The sequence below is a fragment of the Babylonia areolata genome, chromosome 1, assembly GCF_041734735.1.
Source record: "Babylonia areolata isolate BAREFJ2019XMU chromosome 1, ASM4173473v1, whole genome shotgun sequence".
In the NCBI taxonomy this organism is placed as follows: Eukaryota; Metazoa; Mollusca; class Gastropoda; order Neogastropoda; family Buccinidae; genus Babylonia; species Babylonia areolata.
In genome coordinates this window covers 35,824,637-35,844,483 of record NC_134876.1, presented here as the reverse complement: position 1 = coordinate 35,844,483, position 19,847 = coordinate 35,824,637, and the positions used below count along the sequence as shown (strand labels likewise).

The window sequence follows — 19,847 nt, the reverse complement described above, 5'->3', positions numbered from 1 at the left end:
CATTGCAAAATATAGACTACAGTAAATAATGCACATTTCTGCCGGAGCAAAATATCAATAGCATACCATAAGTAATGCTCATTTCTTCTTGGGAAAAACATAACAAGAGAGGCAAGGCCTTCAAGACTCACTTGTAATACACTTAAAAAAAAAAAAAATCTAATCGTTAAAATGTGTTCTGTATTTGTTATTATAAAGCTTTGGGTTAAAAGAAAAGAAAAAAGAAGAAGAAAAAGTCCTAACGGCGGATTCAAACCCTGCGTGTTCGGGTGAGAAGAAACTGTCTTACCCATTACACTATCGTGGCTCCTTAACTGACGTTCAAAAATATAACACTTAAACCTGCTTTTTTAAAGGCCCGATAAATCGATTGCGGCATTCACACTGAGAACGCGGTTTAAATAATATTATTCTGGTATATCTTGGGCATTCAAAAAATCTTTAAGGGCAATTAAAAATTCTTTTTAAGTCCGTGGTAAAGGAGACGTGGCTATCGCTGCAATCACACTGCAACATTTAGCCGTTTTCTCTGGATCTAGATAGATGTCCAAGTTTAGTTACACCCGGCTGACACGGTCGATTCAATTTCTCTTTTATGTTCATTCTAGTTTTATAGTTTTAAAGTTGATATGAAAATTTAGTATTTTGTTAAACTAATAACATGTAGAGCCAAGTACAAGTACTTCTAAACGTCGTATGAAGTGAAAAGGACTTCATTTTGAGAAAAGTCAAGACTGGAAATTTTTGCGTTTCATCAATTCAAGGGTATTAACTCTCATGGTTTATTATTTTTAACTGTGAATTCCGACTGATTCTATGGATATTTTCATGGCAGGTTGGGGCATAATCCAGTAAGTGATGAGGCATTCACAAATCTTTCTCTGAATAAATATTTAACGGTCTCCTTCTCCAACTTTCCATTACATGTTATCATGTATTGTCGATTGAAGATAGGATTGAACGGGCAGGTCAACAACTTGAAACAAATTGGCTTTGTTCGCGTTCGCGAAGAATATGAGCACGCGCTTTGAATATGTATAAATATGTGTACTCAACTGATTTTTGCCGATGACCTTCAGGGCTCAGCCAATAGATCTATAAAGTCCACTCGTGGTATTGATTTTAGTATTTTCCGAAAAAGACCACTTGGGCAAATGAACATAGTGAAAGACCTGTACACTGAGAGTAAAATACACAAGTTTTTATGTATTGAGTATAATTTCAAAATGTAATGTTTAAGATGAGAAAGATCAGTTTAAAGCAAATTAAACCCCCTAGCATTAATTACAGATCAATTTCACTTTTTTACTATCTGCAGCAAAGACATGCACCAGAAATATAACTTCCATGCTTAGCAAAAGAAGTTCCTGTTTGAACAAAAAATGATAAAAAGGACTGCTCTTGTTGTTGTGTCAGAATATCAGATCAAAGTGTCAAGTTTAGAGAATAAAAAAATATGACAGTAAATTCAGTTTGCATATAATTTGGCTCCTTTTTTAAATTTTTTTGGTGTCCATCCCAGAGGTGCAATATTGTTTTAAACAAGATGACTGGGAAGAACTGAATTTTTCCTATTTTTATGCCAAATTTGGTGTCAACTGACAAAGTATTTGCAGAGAAAATGGCAATGTTAAAGTTTACCACGGACACACAGACACACACACACACAGACAACTGAACACCGGGTTAAAACACAGACTCACTTTGTTTACACAAGTGCGTCAAAAAGCATAAGGTAAGTAATGCACATTTATTCCCTAGTAAATTATAAATACCTTGAGGTAAAAATGGCACTTTTTTCTCCCTTAATCTACCTGTGGCTGCCTCATATTCCAGCCATGAAGACTGAATTGTATGATGATGGGAATGATCTCAATGATCTGAATTTTGAGAGACACGAAGTCAACAATGATAAACAGGAAGAAACAGCAATGTGAAGTCAAAACAACAGTTACTAAGAACCAGGAAACCATGACCACAAGAACGGATCAAAATTGAAGTTATCATTATGTATAATTTAACAAATGATTTAAAAAGTGACTGAATGGAAGACAGTGACTAAGCTTTACATAATTATGGTTCAAAATATCTAAAAGCATCTTTTTCTACTTCTGCTAATTATAGTCATCTTCTAAGTGAAGTTACACTGAAGCGTATCTGTTTCTCAACCTGCTAACACTATATATATATAGTGAGACAGAGTTGCGCAGGTCGTCAGCCTCACTCTCTCGTTCTGGCCCAGTGGCAATACACAGCTGAGACGGCTGGAGAACGGTAAGGATGCAGTGGACCGCCAGCAGTGTTCTGCATGTGTCTCACTGTGCCCTTTTAGCGCTCCACGGCACATTGCTGAGAAGCGCCTTTCTGCCCGTTAAACCAATGACGGTCTCTTCCGCACAGTCTGCTGAATCCAGGTTTCACACTCTAGGTAGACAAGCCCTAAATGTTGTGGGTCCATAGCAGTTCATGTGGCATGCGCGCAAGTCTCCCTACCCATTGTTTGGCATCCTCATCCGCCATTGCAGCTGTTAGGAGATGTCTCCTCTTCCAACTACTCCACCATTGGGATGACCTCTGTAACTCACTCATACATGGGGGCTGGTTTGGGGCTGCACATGATGTATAGGGGGCCATCAACCACCTCCCTTAATATAAAGATATATATATATATATATATATATATATAGAGAGAGAGAGAGAGAGAGAGAGAGAGAGAGAGAGGTATATATTTATATATCATTAATGTAGGTTAGTTTCAGTAAAACATGTCTGTTTATGTATCAAATAATTATTTTCATCATCCAGGTAGGGAAATTTCATTAAAAGAGTTATATCTATTAAACCAAACATTGATAAAACACAACAAAATCTTCTGACAAGTCATACTGTTATACCAATTAAAATGTTTGAGTTCACTCACAATTATTCAGGGCATAGTCCTCATAGAGAATGGTGACAAACTGTTGTACAAAGGACTGGGAGTGGAAAAGGCTGGGCTGCACCAGGCACATCTTGCCATTCATGATGATCACCTTCTCACACTGCACCGCAAAGGCGTACTTGTTCATGGCTCCACTCGTCTATGGACAACAGTCACAATTTAGTTATATCATGCAAAACTGACACACTTTGCAACTGTTACTAAAAATACCACTTTGAAAAGAGTGAGGCTGGATTCACAGCAAAGCAAACTGGTCACAGAGCATGCAGAATCAAGATGCTTTGCAACTGTTAATTATGAAAAATACAATTCTGGAAAGAAAAGGGCAAGACTGGATTCACAGCACATCACATTGATCACTATACGGTAATAGCATGCAAATTTGACATGCCTTAGACTGTTGTGAAGAATACAGCTCTAGATTGAAAAGAATGACACTGGATTCACAGCATATAATATTCAACCAGGCAGGCTTAAAAATAATGATAAATACCATGGAATTTTGGAGGCAGTTTGAAAGTTGCACTTTCAATCATTAACCCCTTGCCTGCCAAACATTTTAACAATTTTGTATTTCCCATGTGCCGAGCACAAACTCAAGGTTTTCACCAAAGCACACACACACACACACACGCGCGCGCGTGCGCGCGCGCGGGCGCGCGCGCGTGCGCGCGCACACACACAAAAATGCACTACTTCCTCAAATAGAAACATATCTCCTTGAAATTTTGATTGATTGTTCATACATTGTACTTTAAAGTAGATGATAAATTTTTACAATTCCACTGCATAACTGTTGTTTTGTTGTTTAAAATCTTAATCAAAGAAAACTTCCATGAAATGAAGAGGTTAAAAATTCTCTGCATCTCAATTAATTCCAGGATTTCCAGTCAAATTTGTTTTTGTTGGGTGCCTGTGGGCCAGTGTTGCATCAGAGCTTGATGGAAAAAGATAGTGGCTGGCTGGCTCTGTAATGGAACAGGGCCAACAGATACCACCCTCCCCTCTCCCTCCCCCACTGGTGGTTAGTTTGACTCACCACCCCTCTCCCAATCCCACTTCCCTTCCAAGGGAACAATCGATGTTAGGTCGCCAGGAGGCCACACACCAGAGGAGACCCTGCACTGCTGCTGAGTCACTTCGGTGGTGTTCAGTGGTGCCTGTTCTGATTTAACATACTTAGGACACCCCCTACTAAGCCCCCTACTGACAACAATAATGGCTTCGTCACGGAGCCAGACTGAGTGAGCACTCCTCCCAGAGTGGAGACCGCCACCACATCCCTCCAACAACAGCCCCCCATGAATCTGCCGACACAGAAGGCATTGAAAGGACTCACCCCAAGCACAGAAGTGGAGCGGTATTGAAACTGAGGTCACCATGACAGCAGGGCATGAAAGGTCACAGACTTTGGGACATTTTTATTTATATTGGTAATGATGAAGGAGGAGGACGACGATGATGATGACTATGTTGCGATGGACGTCCATTCTGGTTTGGGACTTCGTGACAAGGCCACACTCTATGGTTCCTTTCAAAATGATATCCCGGCGTCAACCAGGCCCGAGAGATAAAGACACCTGCAGTGTTGGTCAGGCAATTAGAGCAACACACCCAAAGACGCATCCGTGAAGTGGATGACATTCAACTGTGTGGTCCCAGTCTCCCAATTTAAGCCCATAGTACCCTCAACTCTGGGTAGGAGCTGGCCGTGGGCCGAAAAACCCACCTCCACTGGAATTCGAACCCGCGTCCTCCCAGCCATCAGTCCGCGATGCTGACCACATCACCACAGCAGCTGGTGACAACTCTTTTTTGACCAGCCATGTATGCAAGAGACTTGGGAATTTTCTACCGCCTACAAGTTATATAATGCAGACCGTACAAGTAAACAATATTATATCATTCTAAAACAAAGGCAGAAACAAAGTCGGTCATTTCCCTTTAACTACCAACCATGAATTGCTGATGAAAATTGGGCAGTCACATCCTATAGGCGTATAACAGTGCAACAAACGGGACGCAAGTCTCATGTCCCAAGATAGGCATGGGGTTAACGATGCAAACAAAACATTTAGCCCAGTTGAAAATATAACTAATGAATTTAGCCCAGTTGAAAATATAACTAATGTGTGCAAGATCTGTGACATATGCTAAAAGTTTACATATACGTATATGAATTATGAATTAAGCTGAAACTGGCTGCAATATTTTCTGCACAGAAGAACAAACACATTATCTGTGGTGATCTTTCGAGGGTTTTTGGAATTTGCTTGTCAATTTTGTCATCCACAACACATTTTCCACATGCTACCAGAAATATGGTTGATATGCATGCTGGTTACCATGAGTGGGGTGAGGAAAAAGCCTCTCCCATCAAACAACACCATGCCAAAATGGGGCCTCAAACTGTGGCCGCTGGTGAACAGTGGAACAGAAGTCCAACACCTAACCGATTCTGCCACTGTGCCTGATATAAATGTGATAAAATGAAAAGCTAAGACAGTAAAATCAAACTGCTATGCTTACAGAGACTGCTGTCATAAAATAACTGTGACAAACAGAAATACAAGCAATCAAACACAAGTCAGAATTTAAATCGCAGTCAGGTCAGATGTTCTTCTCTGCTACTGGAACCATGTAACCCAGTACTACCTGCTGAATATGGGGAGTAAACATGAAAATCCGATCTGGAGAGGGATAGTCTCTGCAAGATTTGGCACATCATTAAAGATGGCTTTTAAGGGAGGTGGTTGCTGGCCCCCTATACATAATGTGCAGTGTGCATGGCCCACCAGTGTGTGGATACACCTTGGCACCCATGAACCAGCCCCCATGTATGTGTCAAATAGAATGAGGTCATCCCAACGACAGAGCAGGCTAAGAGGAGACATCTCCTAACGGCTGCAATGGCGGATGAGGATGCCAAACAATGGGCAGGGAGACTTGCGAGCATGCTGCAAGAACTGCTGTTGACCCACAACATTTTGGGCTTGTCTACCCAGAATGTAGAGCAGACCGCGTGGAAGAAATCATCATTGGTTCCATTGGCAGAAAGGCAATTCTCAACAATGCGTTTTGGAGCGCTAAAAGGGCAAAGTGAGTCACATGCAGAACACTGCTGGCCATCCACTTCATCCTATCTCCAGTCATCTCGACTATGTTTTGCCACTGGGTCCAGATAGGCCAGGATGAGAGAGTGAGGCTGACGACCTGCGCTACTCTCCCTCACTTTAATCCAAGTCAAGCACAAGTCATGACTTCAAACTAAACTGCACAATGCCCCAAGTCCTATGGTGAGGGGGGAGTGGTGAAGAAGCAGGAGCGGGTACACTTGAAGCTGTAGTCACAAACTTGCACACAGGTGGCCCAGGGCATAGGGTCGCTCTCTACTGGACCGAAGCAGCAGTGGAGTTTGGCATCCCCATGCATGTCTGGGCAGCCCTCTTTAAGATCGGTCTGCTCACCTCCATGGAAGAAGGGGCTAGAAATGGGGCCTCAAACATAGCCTGCTTCACCTCTCCCTGGCCAGCTTACTGCGGCTAGTGGGGATCCCTCATAGCGATTGACCAACAACAAAAAAAGAAGAAAGTGATGTTGCTCAATCTTGGCATGTGGAACGTGAGAAAACTAATGGATAACATCAAGGCAGACAGACCAGACAGAAGAACTGTACTGGATGCCAAAGAACTAGCTCACTACAATATGGACATAGCAGCTCTCAGTGAAACATGCCTAGCAGACAAAGGCCAGTTAACAGAACGTGGTGGTGGATACATGTTCTTCTTGAGTGGTCGCAGCAGTACTGAATGACGAGAAGCAGGCATGGGACTTACCATCAAATCTCACCTTGCCTGTAAACTCACCAGGCTTTCAGAAGATTTCAACAACTGTCTGATGACACTTCACCTCCCACTTTCAAAGAAGAAGACTACAATGCTAATTAGTGCCTACACTTGAACCATGACCAACCCAGATGACATTAAAGACAACTTCTATGAAGAACTTGACACCCTCATTTCAGCAGTCACACAGTCAGAGAAGCTCATTATTCTCGGGGACTTTGATGCTAGAGTGGGGACAGATTACCAAACCTGGGAAGGGATCATTGGAAGACACTGCACTGGCAAGTGTAACAGCAACGACTTCTGCTCGTTAAGATGTATGCCACATGACCTTGTCATCACAAACACACTGTTCTGCCTACCCACCGTAAGAAGACGTCATGGAATTACCCTCGCTAGCATCTTATAGACTATGTCACCACCAGGAAGAGGGACAGGTTGGACATCAGAGTGACAAGAGCCATGTGTGGTGCCGACTGCTGGACCGACAACTGCCTCACTGTTCAAGTTCAGGCTTCGCATTCTGCCCATAAGAAGACGCCAAGGTCAGAAGACTGCAGAGAGGCTGAATGTCTCCAAGCTGAAAAGCAACAAGGTTACAGAAGAACTCGCCGATGACCTTGAAGGCAGACTGCCAGACACACCACAGGAAGATGGGACTGGCACTGAGGAACAATGGATGGCCTCCAGAGACACGGTCTACAGTACTGCCCTAGAACATCTTGGTGATGATGAAGAAATAGACACTGCAAGCAGAGAAACATCAACTGTTCAGAGCACATGAGAATGACGCCATGTCACAAGCCAAGGAAGATGCCTTAGCTAACTCAAAAGAAAGGTGCAGAAGAAACTTTGCAAGATGCAGGACAGCTGGTTCAGCAAGAAGGCAGATGAAATCCAGGGCTACTCAGACCACCACGGCACAAAGCACTTCTACAATGTGCTTAAGGCTGTATATGGACCCCAGTCCTCTGGTTCCTCACCCCTCCTCAACGCAGATGGGACAAGCTGCTGACAGAGGAAAAGCAGATTCTGGAGTGGTGGGCTGAGCACTTCAACAACATCCTCAACCGCCCTGTCAACATCAACGACGAGGCCATTGCTCGCCTGCCCCAGGTAGAGATCAACGAGGACCTCAACAACCACCCCACAGAAGATAAAGTCAGGAAGGCTGTGAAGCAACTCTCCAGTGGCAAAGTGCTGCCAGGATCCACTGCAATCCCTGCTGAGGTATACAAAGCAAGAGGCCCTGTCATGATGCAAAAGTTGACTGAACTCTTCCAGTCCATGTGGAACAAGGGACAGATCCTGCAACAGCTGAAAGATGCCAGTATAGTACACATCTACAAGAGGAAAGGCAACCCGCAGTCTTGCAACAACAACCGAGGCATCTCCCTCTTGTCCACTGCTGGGAAGATTCTGGCCTGTGTCTTGCTCAACAGCCTTCTTCAACATCTTGAGCAAGGTCTCCTCCCAAAAAGCCAGTGCAGCTTTCATGATGAACGTGGGACTGCTGACTTGAGTTTTGCTGCACACAAACTCTAGGAAAAATACCAGGAGCAACACAGCAACCTCTTCATGACCTTTGTCGATCTGACCAAGGCTTTTGATACAGTCAGCAGAGAAGGTTTGTGGAAGATAATGGAGAAGTTTGGCTGCCCCAGCAAATTCATCACAATCGTCCAGCAGTTCTACGACGACATGATGGTGAAAGTTCTGGATGACAAAGACGAGTAAGAGGCCTTCCCACTGACAAACGGTGCTGAACAAGGCTGCATTCTCACCCCAACTCTGTTCAGTATGGTATTCTCTGCCATGCTGGCAGACACCTGTGACTGCGAAGAAGGAATCCATGTCAGGTACAGGAATACAAAAAGGCATTTGATAAGATTAACAGGGTGTTTTGTGGCAAAAACTGATGAGTTATGGTATAATGGTAAAATCTTACAAGTGATTATGAATATGTATAGTGACGCTAAATCTTGTGTTATGATTAATAACGAAATTTCTGTTTTTTTCAGGTCAAATGTTGGGGTAAGACACGGAGAAAATCTTTCCCCTTTAATGTTTGCATTGTTTTTGAATGATATGAAATCCCATTTGGAATTTGTCTAGATGGACTAACAACTATTGCAGGTGAGGCTGGGGGAATGAATATGAGTGAACAAGATTGTGATGCATTTTTTAAGCTATTTATTCTGCTCTACACAGACAATATGGTAGTTTTATCAGAGACGGACGCAGGTCCGTCAAAGCATGCAGGCTGGTCCAACTATGAAAGCAAACATGACGAATCATGACAAGACATTGCATTAAAAGTTAAGTACTAATCTCAATGTCAATAGTAAACACCCAAAACCAGTTTGAACATCTAAAACTAACTGCCTACATCACAACGCCAACTGAATCTGTGACAGACTGTACAAAAATATTATTATGAAAATGCAACACATCTGTATTACTGTTTTTTAAACAGTAATACACTGTGTTGGGGGGATTGAGAGGTGGAGTTAGATGAAGAAACCTAATTTAATGTAATTCTTAAAGTAAACAAAACAGTCAAATAATTCTATGCATAGAAAGGGGGTGGGACAGGAAGAAGAAACTAACACCAATCCCTAACCTTGTATTCCTTCTGTTGCTGCTGACACTGGCAGTAACACTGACAGAGGTAGACCAGTTCATCTTTCTCCGTGGCTTGAATAGCACCGGTCACATCATGTTTGACGTTCCTCGTCACACGCAGGTGTGTCTGGATGTCACTGGGCTCGAGCATGATGCGTTCAAACACCACCTGGTTTAGAGAAGAACTAAATTCAAACATATAATTATCTGCAAGATGAGCAACAACTTCAGACCGCCTCCTAAGCCATTCAGGAACTGTGGATAATTCACCCCCCTCACCCTGCCACAGCCATGTAAGCCATCCTCCGTCTTGTGAATGCTATTATATTGTTATTATATTGGTAGCTTTCAATTTGCAAAGGTTCCTCTGACTCTAATAATAACCTGGTTACCCCCTACATCACAGAAGAGTGTGATTTTTCAAGTAATTTTCCTGGCTAACTGGAGCATGTAAACAACTCATTATCATTTTATTTGAGAAGAAAAATGGCGATGCCTGGTCCATACTCAGTGGTAGTACAACTTAACACCATGACACAAGGTTTAGCTGCTGCTCTATGAAAATAAGAAAGAATTCTTGAAGAAGACAAAGATTAACTACAATCTGATGATTCTTTGGAACAGGAATGTGAGAAATATCAGCATCCAATTCCTGCTCGACCCAGAAAGAACCAGAGTTCAACATTGCAAGCAGATAGTGGGGTTATTCACATAAAGCACTGTGTGTGACTGAAAATGGCGTAGTGGTGGTGGAGGTATCAGGTTACAGATGCAAGCAATGCAGTGCATAAGACTGAGTGGGGAGGGAAGGGGTCATGGTAATGTGTCTGCCAATTTTTATATCAGTGTGCCAACTGTCTGATGCTGACAAATTTGATCCAGACATTCCAGATTTTTGTTGCTGGATATTGTGCATGAGTGTGTGTATGAGTGAATGAGTTAGTGAGAGAGAGAGAGAGAGAGAGAGAGAGAGAGAGAGAGAGAGAGAGTGTGTGTGTCTGTGTGTGTGTGTGTGTGTGTGTGTGTGTGTGTGTGAACATGTGTGTGTGCATGTGTGAACGTGTGTGAACGTGTGTGTGCATGTGTGTGCAAGTGTGTGAATGTGTGTGTGCACGAGTGTGCGCCTGTGGATGTGTGTGTGTGTGTGTGTGTGTGTGTGTGTGTGTGTGTGTGTGTGTGTAATGGGACAAAAGAAGTGACAACACCTTCTGTGAGAAATGTCCCAACCAACCTGGTCTGTGTTTTGTCTATGTCTTGAGATGTGCACTAAGCTGCTATTCTGAAGTTCCGGTGATTTCAATTGACATTTGATTCTCATTCCTGATAGAGAGTTCAGCAGCATGCCATGTAACCTTTCTTTTTTTCATGTTCATTTTCCTCAAGGACATGTTCAACATTTTCAACATCATCATCAAAGAAAGAAACACTGTTTTTCCATAGAGTTTGAATTTATTGAAGAAGTGGCAAGTTTCCAGTATGTTTCTGCTTTGGAGTGTTTGAATTATGGACAACTATCTTTATCATTTCAAGTGGATTACCCAGTTGTTCAGGGGGAAAAAAGGGCAATTTATAAATTATACATGTAAGTAACAAGAATGAGGTATTCTGTTTGATTATGTTTGGTATTCAACTAACATTTTATGCTTAAACTACTATTCCTGCTAATCCAAGAATAAGAAATAATAACAACAAGCACATAGAAAACAATAAAACGATCAATGCTTCCAAAATGTTTATTTTTCAAAAAATCTTGTGAGCCACATATTCATTTTAGCAAAACAAAACATTTTTTCTGAATTGTACATTTATTTTCCTCTCAGAAAATGTATCCTTTTATCTATGCCAAATTAAAAAAAAAAAAAAAAAAAAGTAAAAAAGTTTGGGTTTTATTTTACACGTACCCGGTTTTTGTTAAAATTCCCTAACAAATAGGATATATCTATTTGCCAAATTCCTGTGCAAGCCGAGGAACTAAAGCGCTGGTTATCAGTGTTTCCTTATGTGGACATTCTCTTGGCAGTGTGAGGCTACTGCAAACACTTACACAAATGTGACAACCAGTAGCAACAATAAACTGTTTTAACGTGATATACATGCAGCACATGTTTGTATGAGATTCAACACAAAAAGTGCATGTTTATTTCAAAACAACCATCCATTTTCCAATAAATTGCAATCATCTAAAATCCAAGACAATTAATGCTATAAATGATACTCACTTGTTCCAAAGTATCAGTGTCAATGAGACTTGGGTTACCAAGGGCATTTGCCAAACTTTCAAGATACACACACCTTGATGGTCGTGAGGGGTCATCCTGAGGATCTGTCAGTGAGAAAACAAAGGAAATTTTCTAAAATTACGTTTAAGTAACATACTTACTGTGACCCACTAGTGCAGACTCCGGCAGGGGTCTGACATTCCTGTCCAGTGCAAACTACTATTCGCCTATGCGGAGAAAACGAAAGTAGCTATGGCTGATAACCTCCCGGAAGTAGGTAACCTCCCCTTTGCCCCTATGACTAGCGCCCTCTTTTTACGGCAAATCGCCACAACCAGCGCAGTGTGCAGGGAGAACAGAAAGCAGGGAGGAACGGGAGGGTCTTATGTGGGTCACGGTAAGTATGTTACTTAAATGTAATTTTAGATAGAAAAAGGAAATTTTCTATCTAAATTTACGTTTAAATAACATACTTACCGTGACCCAACTAGTGCAGACTCCAGCAGGAGTCTGACATTCCTGTCCTGTGCAAACTACTATCCTCCTATGCGGAGAAAACGAAAGCAACTACGGCCAATAACCTCCCGGAAGTAGGTAACCTCGCCTTTGTCCCGCTAGCTAGCACCCTCTTTTGACAGCAATATGCCATCACCAGCGCAGCGAGCAGGGAGAACAGGAAGCGGGGAGGACGGGAGGGTCTTAAATTTGGGTCACGGTAAGTATGTTATTTAAACGTAATTTTAGATAGAAAATTTCCTTTTAATTATACATACTTAACCGTAACCCAACTAGTGCAGAATAGCGCGACAAGGTGGAGGGCTCGCCTGTTCTACTGTCTGTGTGCTGCGATGGCCTGTTGTGCAACTACCGCAGAAGTGATGCCTCTTGAGCCATCATCCCGCAAGCGTGCGACGTCTCAGGTAGAAGTCGATGAAGGTAGCAGGGTTTTTCCAGTATGCAGCATCCATGATGTCTTGCAGCCATGCTGAGTGCGCTAAGGCAAGAGAAGAGGACCATGCTCTGATTTCATGTGCTCTGGCTGAGGAGGCATCAAGTCTCAATCCTTCTGTTCTATCGCCAGTGTGCTGCGATGGCCTGTTGTGTGACCACCGCAGAGGCAACGCCTCTTGAGCCATCATCCCTAAAGCGATAGATGTCCCTCAAGTAGAATTCGATGGAGGTAGAGTGTACTGTGTCACCTAAGGACATTGGTGCGGGCAAAGAAGACTGAGGTCCGCAGCTGTATTGTGGGAGAGGTCTGTGGACCACAGCTGTGCTGATAAATGTAGCGCAAAGAAAATCGGGTCGGTGTGTTGAATCCACACTTTACTGAGAGCCCTTTGAATCAAAGGAAGGGAAGGAAACACATACCCTATAGGGTTGTTTCACTTGAGCGTGGTTGAGCGTAAATGCAAGGAGGTGCACATGTGGTTTGATCTGATGATTCCACATCGGTTGTGGGCTGATAGTGGAAGTGGCATATGTGTTTAGAAGAAACTGTGGCACGAGACAGAGGTAGGCCACCATGTTGGGCTTGCCTTAGGTGTGACAGCCAGATCTGCAGAGCTCCTCCATGAGAGCTGACAGGCTCCCCCCCCCCCCCACCCCACCCCCACTTTTCTGTGGTTTGATCTGATGATTCCACATCGGTTGTGGGCTGACAGTGGAAGTGATATATGTGATTGAAGGAAACTGTGGCACAAGACAGAGGTAGGCCACCATGTTGGGCTTGCCTTAGGCGTGACAGCCAGATCTGTGGAGCTCCTCCATGCGAGCTGACAGGCGATGTGCGCTCCCCCCGTCACTTTTTTGTTGCTGCCAAAAAACAGCACTGACATGTTGCCTATGCATAGAAGGGCAGACATTTGGCAACAAGAGGTCCCTGGTGTCTCTGGGACAGGGCTGTGTAATTGCCCAGGTAGGTACCATCACGAAGGGGCATGCGGAAGGCTTAGTGACTTCACTACCTGAGTGTGGCGTGTTGGAGCAACCTGCAGAAAGTTGTCGGCAGTCAATGGCTGGGATGGATCAGGCTGTGGGAGTGCACTTCATGTGCCCGCAGGTCACTGAGTCTCATTCTGTGGTGGAATTCCTAATGGAAGAGGGTTTCCATGGGGAAAATGTTTGCTGAAGGTTCTTTAGTGAGAAAGGGGACCGGATCCTCTGGCTGTGTGTGGTGTGCACTAAGTCTGGGATGGAGGAAAGTGGCTATAGATGTGTTGTACTGGCCATTTACAGCAAATCACTGATCTGACATGCGTTTTCAGCATGGCCAATGGTAAAGTGAGAGCTGTATTATCAGCGGTTTCTGAATTGCAAAGTGAAATCATTAGCAGCTTAGTCTTTCATGAAGGACTATGTCTCTCAGACTAGAAGTCAAAGTGCTGTAGCCTTGAGGGCTAACTAGCCATTGGGATTTGTCCCAATGGTGAGTCCAAAGGCCCTCTTGATCGAGGGACTGGGGATGCAACTTGGGCAAAACACTCTCTACTATAAATTGTATAATCGAATTCCAGCCCGAATAGTCGGGACAGCAGTTGCCTCCTCTGCTGTTCTGATGGTCATTGTCGTACACGACTGATTATCATATACTGGTCCTAGGAGGACACCAATCAGCATGAGTAAATCAGGAAACATCTGCTGTGTGCTTGAGGGATGAAGGTGTCCACCATGCAGGTTATGTTGAAATGTAAGGAAGCCGGAAGGAGTTGACAGGGTCTTGTGGTGCAACCGTGTGTCTGAAAGACATGGTGCTTGCTTCCGAAGTGACAACAAAGTCATCCTCTTGACTGAAGGCTGGGGCTCCATGATGGGATAGCCTGCCTAGGCTAGAAACCCTTGGAAGTGTCTCATTGGAAAGACAGTGCTTGAGAAGGAATGTCCATCTGTAACCACATCAGTGGTTGTGCGTTGAGGCTGAAGGTATCGGGCAGGGAAGACCAAGTGCAGAAATTGCTTTCAAACGCCAAATGTTTGAGATGTCGATGCTGGATCTCTGTTCAAGTAAGGTGATGGGGCGAACTAATGTGCCTGAATGTGGCATCTGCCGTGTTGGTATGAGTGGGCAGAAAGGTACGCCCCTGTGGCTAATGAACGGCTCGTTGTGCTTTGTGAGACGCACCCGTCCTCGTCAATATGCCTTTCTCCCGAGTGTAGAGGAAAACTGTTAACCAGGCCTTCTGCTACTAGTGAGGAGTGGAAGAGATGGACTTAGGGTGATTGTCTCCTGCCCAGTGGGCAGTTTTGGGGCCCACTAAAACTTGGAAGGCAAAGATAGACACCCCTTCATGGAAGGGCTGGCTAGGATGTAGGGCCCGTGTGGAGCTGTTGTCACAACCACAGTGGTGTAAACCAAGGGTTGTTGTGGGCAAGGGGGGGAAGAAGGGGTGCCTTACAAACTTGGAAGGAATGAAGGGCATATGTGTCCGGAGTGGCACCTCTAAGTTGGCCTCATCCCTCCTTGTACCAGGTTAGGGCATCTCTAGCCCTGTGGGTGATTGTTGTAGGCAAATGAGTTGGGGTGCCTTGTCCCTCCTTGCACCAAGAGAGGGCTTCCTTAGACCTGTGGGTGGGAAGGGAGTGTGTGTGGGTCCTAAGGACCAGCCATTACTGATATGTGAAGGAGCATACATTCAGGTGTGAATGAGGCAGTTTTGTCGGTAAGTGCAGTCGTCCTCCAAAAGCAAGGTCGGGATGAATTTATGAAAATGAATACATATATGTGCAAAGGGATTATAAACTTCCATCAACTCAAGTGACGATGTCAGGAAAATGCCAATGACAAGAGATCGAGTCACAAGAAATAAGCGGCTGTATAAGCATACGTGTAGCGTGCACAGATATACCCAAGTAAATGGGTAAGTGTGCATAATCAGTAATGGAAAGGAATCTGTGTATGCACCTATGTATAAGAGATGTACATACAAATATGAATAAAGTGCCAGTATGTAGACACAGAGAGATCTGGGCATTGTGAACAGAATGACGCAAATGCAAGTGTACCTATATTGCTATGTAGGGAATCTCAATGAACAGATGTCAATGAATAGAGATAGAAATAAAATTGTACATGTTAATATGAAAGTCGTATGAACCTATCCTGTAAGCGCACACACGTGTATACCAAGGGATAAGTATACATCTTTAAGTGTAAATAGAAATATGTATAAATGTAGCAAGATATATATATATATATATATATATATATATTATTGTATTTTTTTCTTTCTTCTTTTCTCTTTTTGTATTTATATATATATATATTTTTTTTTTTTTTTTTTTTTGTTTTTTTTTTTTGTTTTGCCGGTCGTTGTTGTTGATTTTGATAATAAATAAAAAAGAATAGAAGGGGAAATATATATATTGTGATTTATTTCCTGTTATTGTGTATAACAAGAAGAGAATGGTAATAGGGTTGGTTGCCTGCAGAGGACTGTGTGCAAGTGTAGGGGGATGAAGAACCCAAAAGTTCAGTGGCCAATAGCCTGAGAGACAGCAAGAAAGGTGCAGTTGCTGTGCAAAGTTGTGTAAAGTCCATGAATGGGCATCAGGACCCAATGAGAAACAGAAAAAACATCGTTGGTGGACAGCACGGGGGGCAGGAGTGACGTGCTGTGTCAGCGGAAGTAACTACAGCGTCAACCGCCTAGGTTACAAATGCGGAGTTGCCTCCCTTGGAGCTGATAATCGGCTAAAAGGATGGTGTCTTTAGAGCACATATCCCCTGGTGCGACGTTTCCTCGCTGTAGAGGGAGGGGTGTCATGCTGCGTGTGAGAGTCCGTGGTTCGATGCCACCATAACCGACAGGTGAATACGGCCGCAAGGGGAATAATTATAATGTCCCTTAGTACTGTGGTCATCTGTACCCGAATCGGTCGCCATCAGATGCGAGACGGTCGGGGCATGTGGCATGACAGCGCCGTAATCGAGTGTTATGGGCGTCGTGGACGAGGGGGTGGCAAGTCAGTCTGCTTGCCGTGGGATGTGCATCCCCCTGCAGCTGAACGGTGGTCCAACCTCGCAAATAACTCCTGCAAGAGGACCGATCGGCCCGAGCACTGCCAAGTGGCAGGATCGAGTTATCAAGAGGCACTCCGACGAGGAAGTGCCGATATTAGTCTGGGTAACAGCAGAGTTAGGCAATGGGGCAGAAGAATCCAGCACTGCTGAAGTTCAATGGGCCATGCATGTACCTGCTCTGTGGGTGAGGGGCGGTGCAGGCACAACGACAAGGTGTGGCACCGGGGAGCAGAGTGGTGCATAATTGCTGCAGCAAGTTAGCAATGAGTTGCTGATTGTTTGGTTGAGCAGCTTGCTGAGACGCCATTAGCGGATAGGAAACAGCAGCAATGGGCGGTGTGGCAGATAGGGTCATCAACGCATAGCTTGGTAGGACCGTGTACACACCCGCACTGTAGGCGAGGAGCAGTGCCCATGCAAGGGAAATAACTGCGGCAGTCACCAGCAAAGGTGCCAAAGCAGGGGTTGCCTCCCTTGAATCGGGCACTCCAGACAAGGGGGAAGGTGCACGCATATGGGCGAGCGTGTCCCCTAGTGGTCCACCTTCCTCCCTACGTATGGGGAGGGCATCCCTATGCGCCTCGGTTGCCACTGGATCCGAGACGGTTGAGGCATGCCACGTGGGGGGGTCGCGTGATCCGATGTCACGGCTGCCACCACAGATGCATCGCACATAGGGCCCAGTCTAGCATGCGGATCCAAAGCAAGCATAATTTTTTTTTTTTTTTTTTTTGGTGTTGTTTCCCCTAAGGGATTGTGGCACATTCCATTGGTGCAACTGTGGGTATGGGTAAAGAGATAGAGGAGGTCGACTCGAGCACTGCCAACTGGCAGGGCCGAGAAAACATGGATCGCGTCGAGTGCGCTTGCGGATCGATAAAAATGACATTAAAGGCAGCACTGACCCGAGTGTGGGGCAACAAATCTCTATAGAAGTCACCTGAGGAGGTGTAGGAAGTGGTGGAAGTCTGGAGTCGACCGGAGGGAGCGAGGAAGTGGAGGAGGCGGCGGGTTGGCGTTGTTGAGAGGGCCAGGAGTAGAGGGCCCAGAGTGTTAGCGAATCGATTGTGATCGTGCCTTAATTTTAGTGCGATCGCCCAATCGAGCCATATAATTATGTGACCTAGTTGGAGACATAATTTGACAAAAAACAAGAACGCCAGGGAATCGACAGACAGAAAATACAAAAAAACTTAGCTGTATGAAGAGCACAGGAACAGGAGTCATGATGGCTGCCGGAAAAAGAGGGCGCTAGTCAGGGGGGCAAAGGGGAGGTTACCTACTTCCGGGAGGTTATCGGCCGTAGCTACTTTCGTTTTCTCCGCATAGGCGGACAGTAGTTTGCACAAGACAAGAATGTCAGACCCCTGCCGGAGTCTGCACTAGTGGGTCACGGTTAAGTATGTGTAATTAAACTCAGCTTTTTCAACTGTAAACTGATTTACATACTGCTAAAGGGGTGCAAGCAGAGAGACCTACTCAAGTCTTAATTTTTTTTTCAGCCCAGACCGAAGCCTGAAAATTTCGTTCTGCCCAAACCGAAGCCTGAAAACACTATGCAGGCTCAACAAAACAGAGCATCAAGCCTGAACATCATTACCGTACTATTATATTTTCTAAAGACTTATTTGGGGGAGAATAATGGTGAATTCTTGGAAAATCAAGAAGCAGACAAAAAAGGAAGGATTTTTACCTATAAACACTATAACATAATTTCAAAGAACAAGATCTGGCACCCATTCTGAACATTCTCACAGGATGGACCCTCCGAAAACTGAGTATGGTGATGAACTCAGTATCCAGCATAGCAAAAGATCTAATGATGGAGAAAACAAAGTATAATGCATCAGAGTAAAAAGTCAATTACAGTTTTATACAAAGCAACAGACAAATCACATTATTTTTGGTTTGAAAACAAACAATTCTGTATCTTATTCAAGTTATTATAAAGAAAAATATGCAAGTGTTACTCTCAACTGTCCATAACACTTCTTGCAAAGCTGGACCTACTGAGGAAAGAAAGTACCTGAAGGAATGTGTGATACGCTCGCGCATGTGTGTGTGTGTGTGCGCGCGTGCACACACGTGCCCATATATGCATGTGTGTGTGTGCCTGAAATGTTTTCAGTGCAAGCCTCTCTGTGTGTGCGCGCGCATGTACGTGCGTGTGTGTGTGCACGCGCGCGTGTATTCACGCACCTCTGTGTGTGTGTGTGCATGTGTGTATGTGTGTGTACACCTGTATAAATGTGTGGATGGTGTGTGTCTGTGTGTGTATGTGTCTGTGTGTAAGCATGCGTGTGTGTGTGCATGTGTCTGTGTATGTATGTGAGCAATGGTCAAATGTGTGTGTGTGTGTTGATCTGTGTATCATTATGTGTGGTGTTGGTCACTGCATGTGTGTGTAAACCTGTGTAAGTGAGCGGATGGTATGTGCATGTACATGTGTTTGCGCGTGTGTCTGTGTATGTATGTAAGCAATGGCAAAATGTGTGTGCACATCTATGCATTTGTGTGTCTATCTGTGTATGTGTGGTGTCTATCTAGGCATGTGCGTGTGTGCGTGTGTTTGTGCGCGCACACGTGCAAGCATGCATGCGTGCATGTGTGTGTGTGATCAAAAACAACGGCGATACTGAAATGAACTGACGTCCAAATGACACAGTCCGCATGCGCGTTGGAACAAAAATAACACTACATGCAGGTAAAGCAGACGAATCTACAGAACATCAGCTATAGATCCCTGATCTAAACTATGTATACTAACTGCAACTGTGAAGTATAGCCACATCGTTGACTGATGTAATCACTGCAATACGCCAAAAAAAAGTATTGACGTCAGACGCTTCAAAAGTTTATCTTCAGTGATGAATTCTTCAGTGACAAATATGTGTGGCACTTCTTGGCATTTGCTCTGTGTGTGTTGTGCGTGTATGTGTGTATTAAACTTTGTGGTCAGCAAAATCATAGTTTTTCTTTACTCAGCCATAGTGCCAAAGTCTGGTGGCTTGAATCGTAGAAACTACGGACGAATCGAAGTATCTGGCAGGCCTTGTGAACAAATGTCCAAATGAGAGACAAGTGGTGGTTTGAACAACAGTAATTATTCCATGCAAGTGATGCAAATGAATTTTGGGTACTTCAGCTTAATTCCCAGATCTAAATAACGTACACTAATACTGCAGCTATGAAGGATA

The 19,847-nt window shown here is 44.1% G+C and overlaps 1 protein-coding gene across 1 annotated transcript in view; it reads right to left on the bottom strand.

Moving 5' to 3' along the window:
* The window catches only part of LOC143282275 (ubiquitin conjugation factor E4 A-like), a 149,292-nt gene that overhangs the window by 120,831 nt on the left and 8,614 nt on the right, over positions 1–19,847 (bottom strand). Inside the window, exons 4-6 of the mRNA XM_076587878.1 lie at positions 11,631–11,734; positions 9,410–9,580; positions 2,921–3,080 (exon numbers count right to left, since the gene is read on the bottom strand). Of these exons, the coding sequence (XP_076443993.1) occupies positions 2,921–3,080; positions 9,410–9,580; positions 11,631–11,734 (435 nt within the window). The remainder of the gene's footprint in view (positions 1–2,920; positions 3,081–9,409; positions 9,581–11,630; positions 11,735–19,847) is intronic.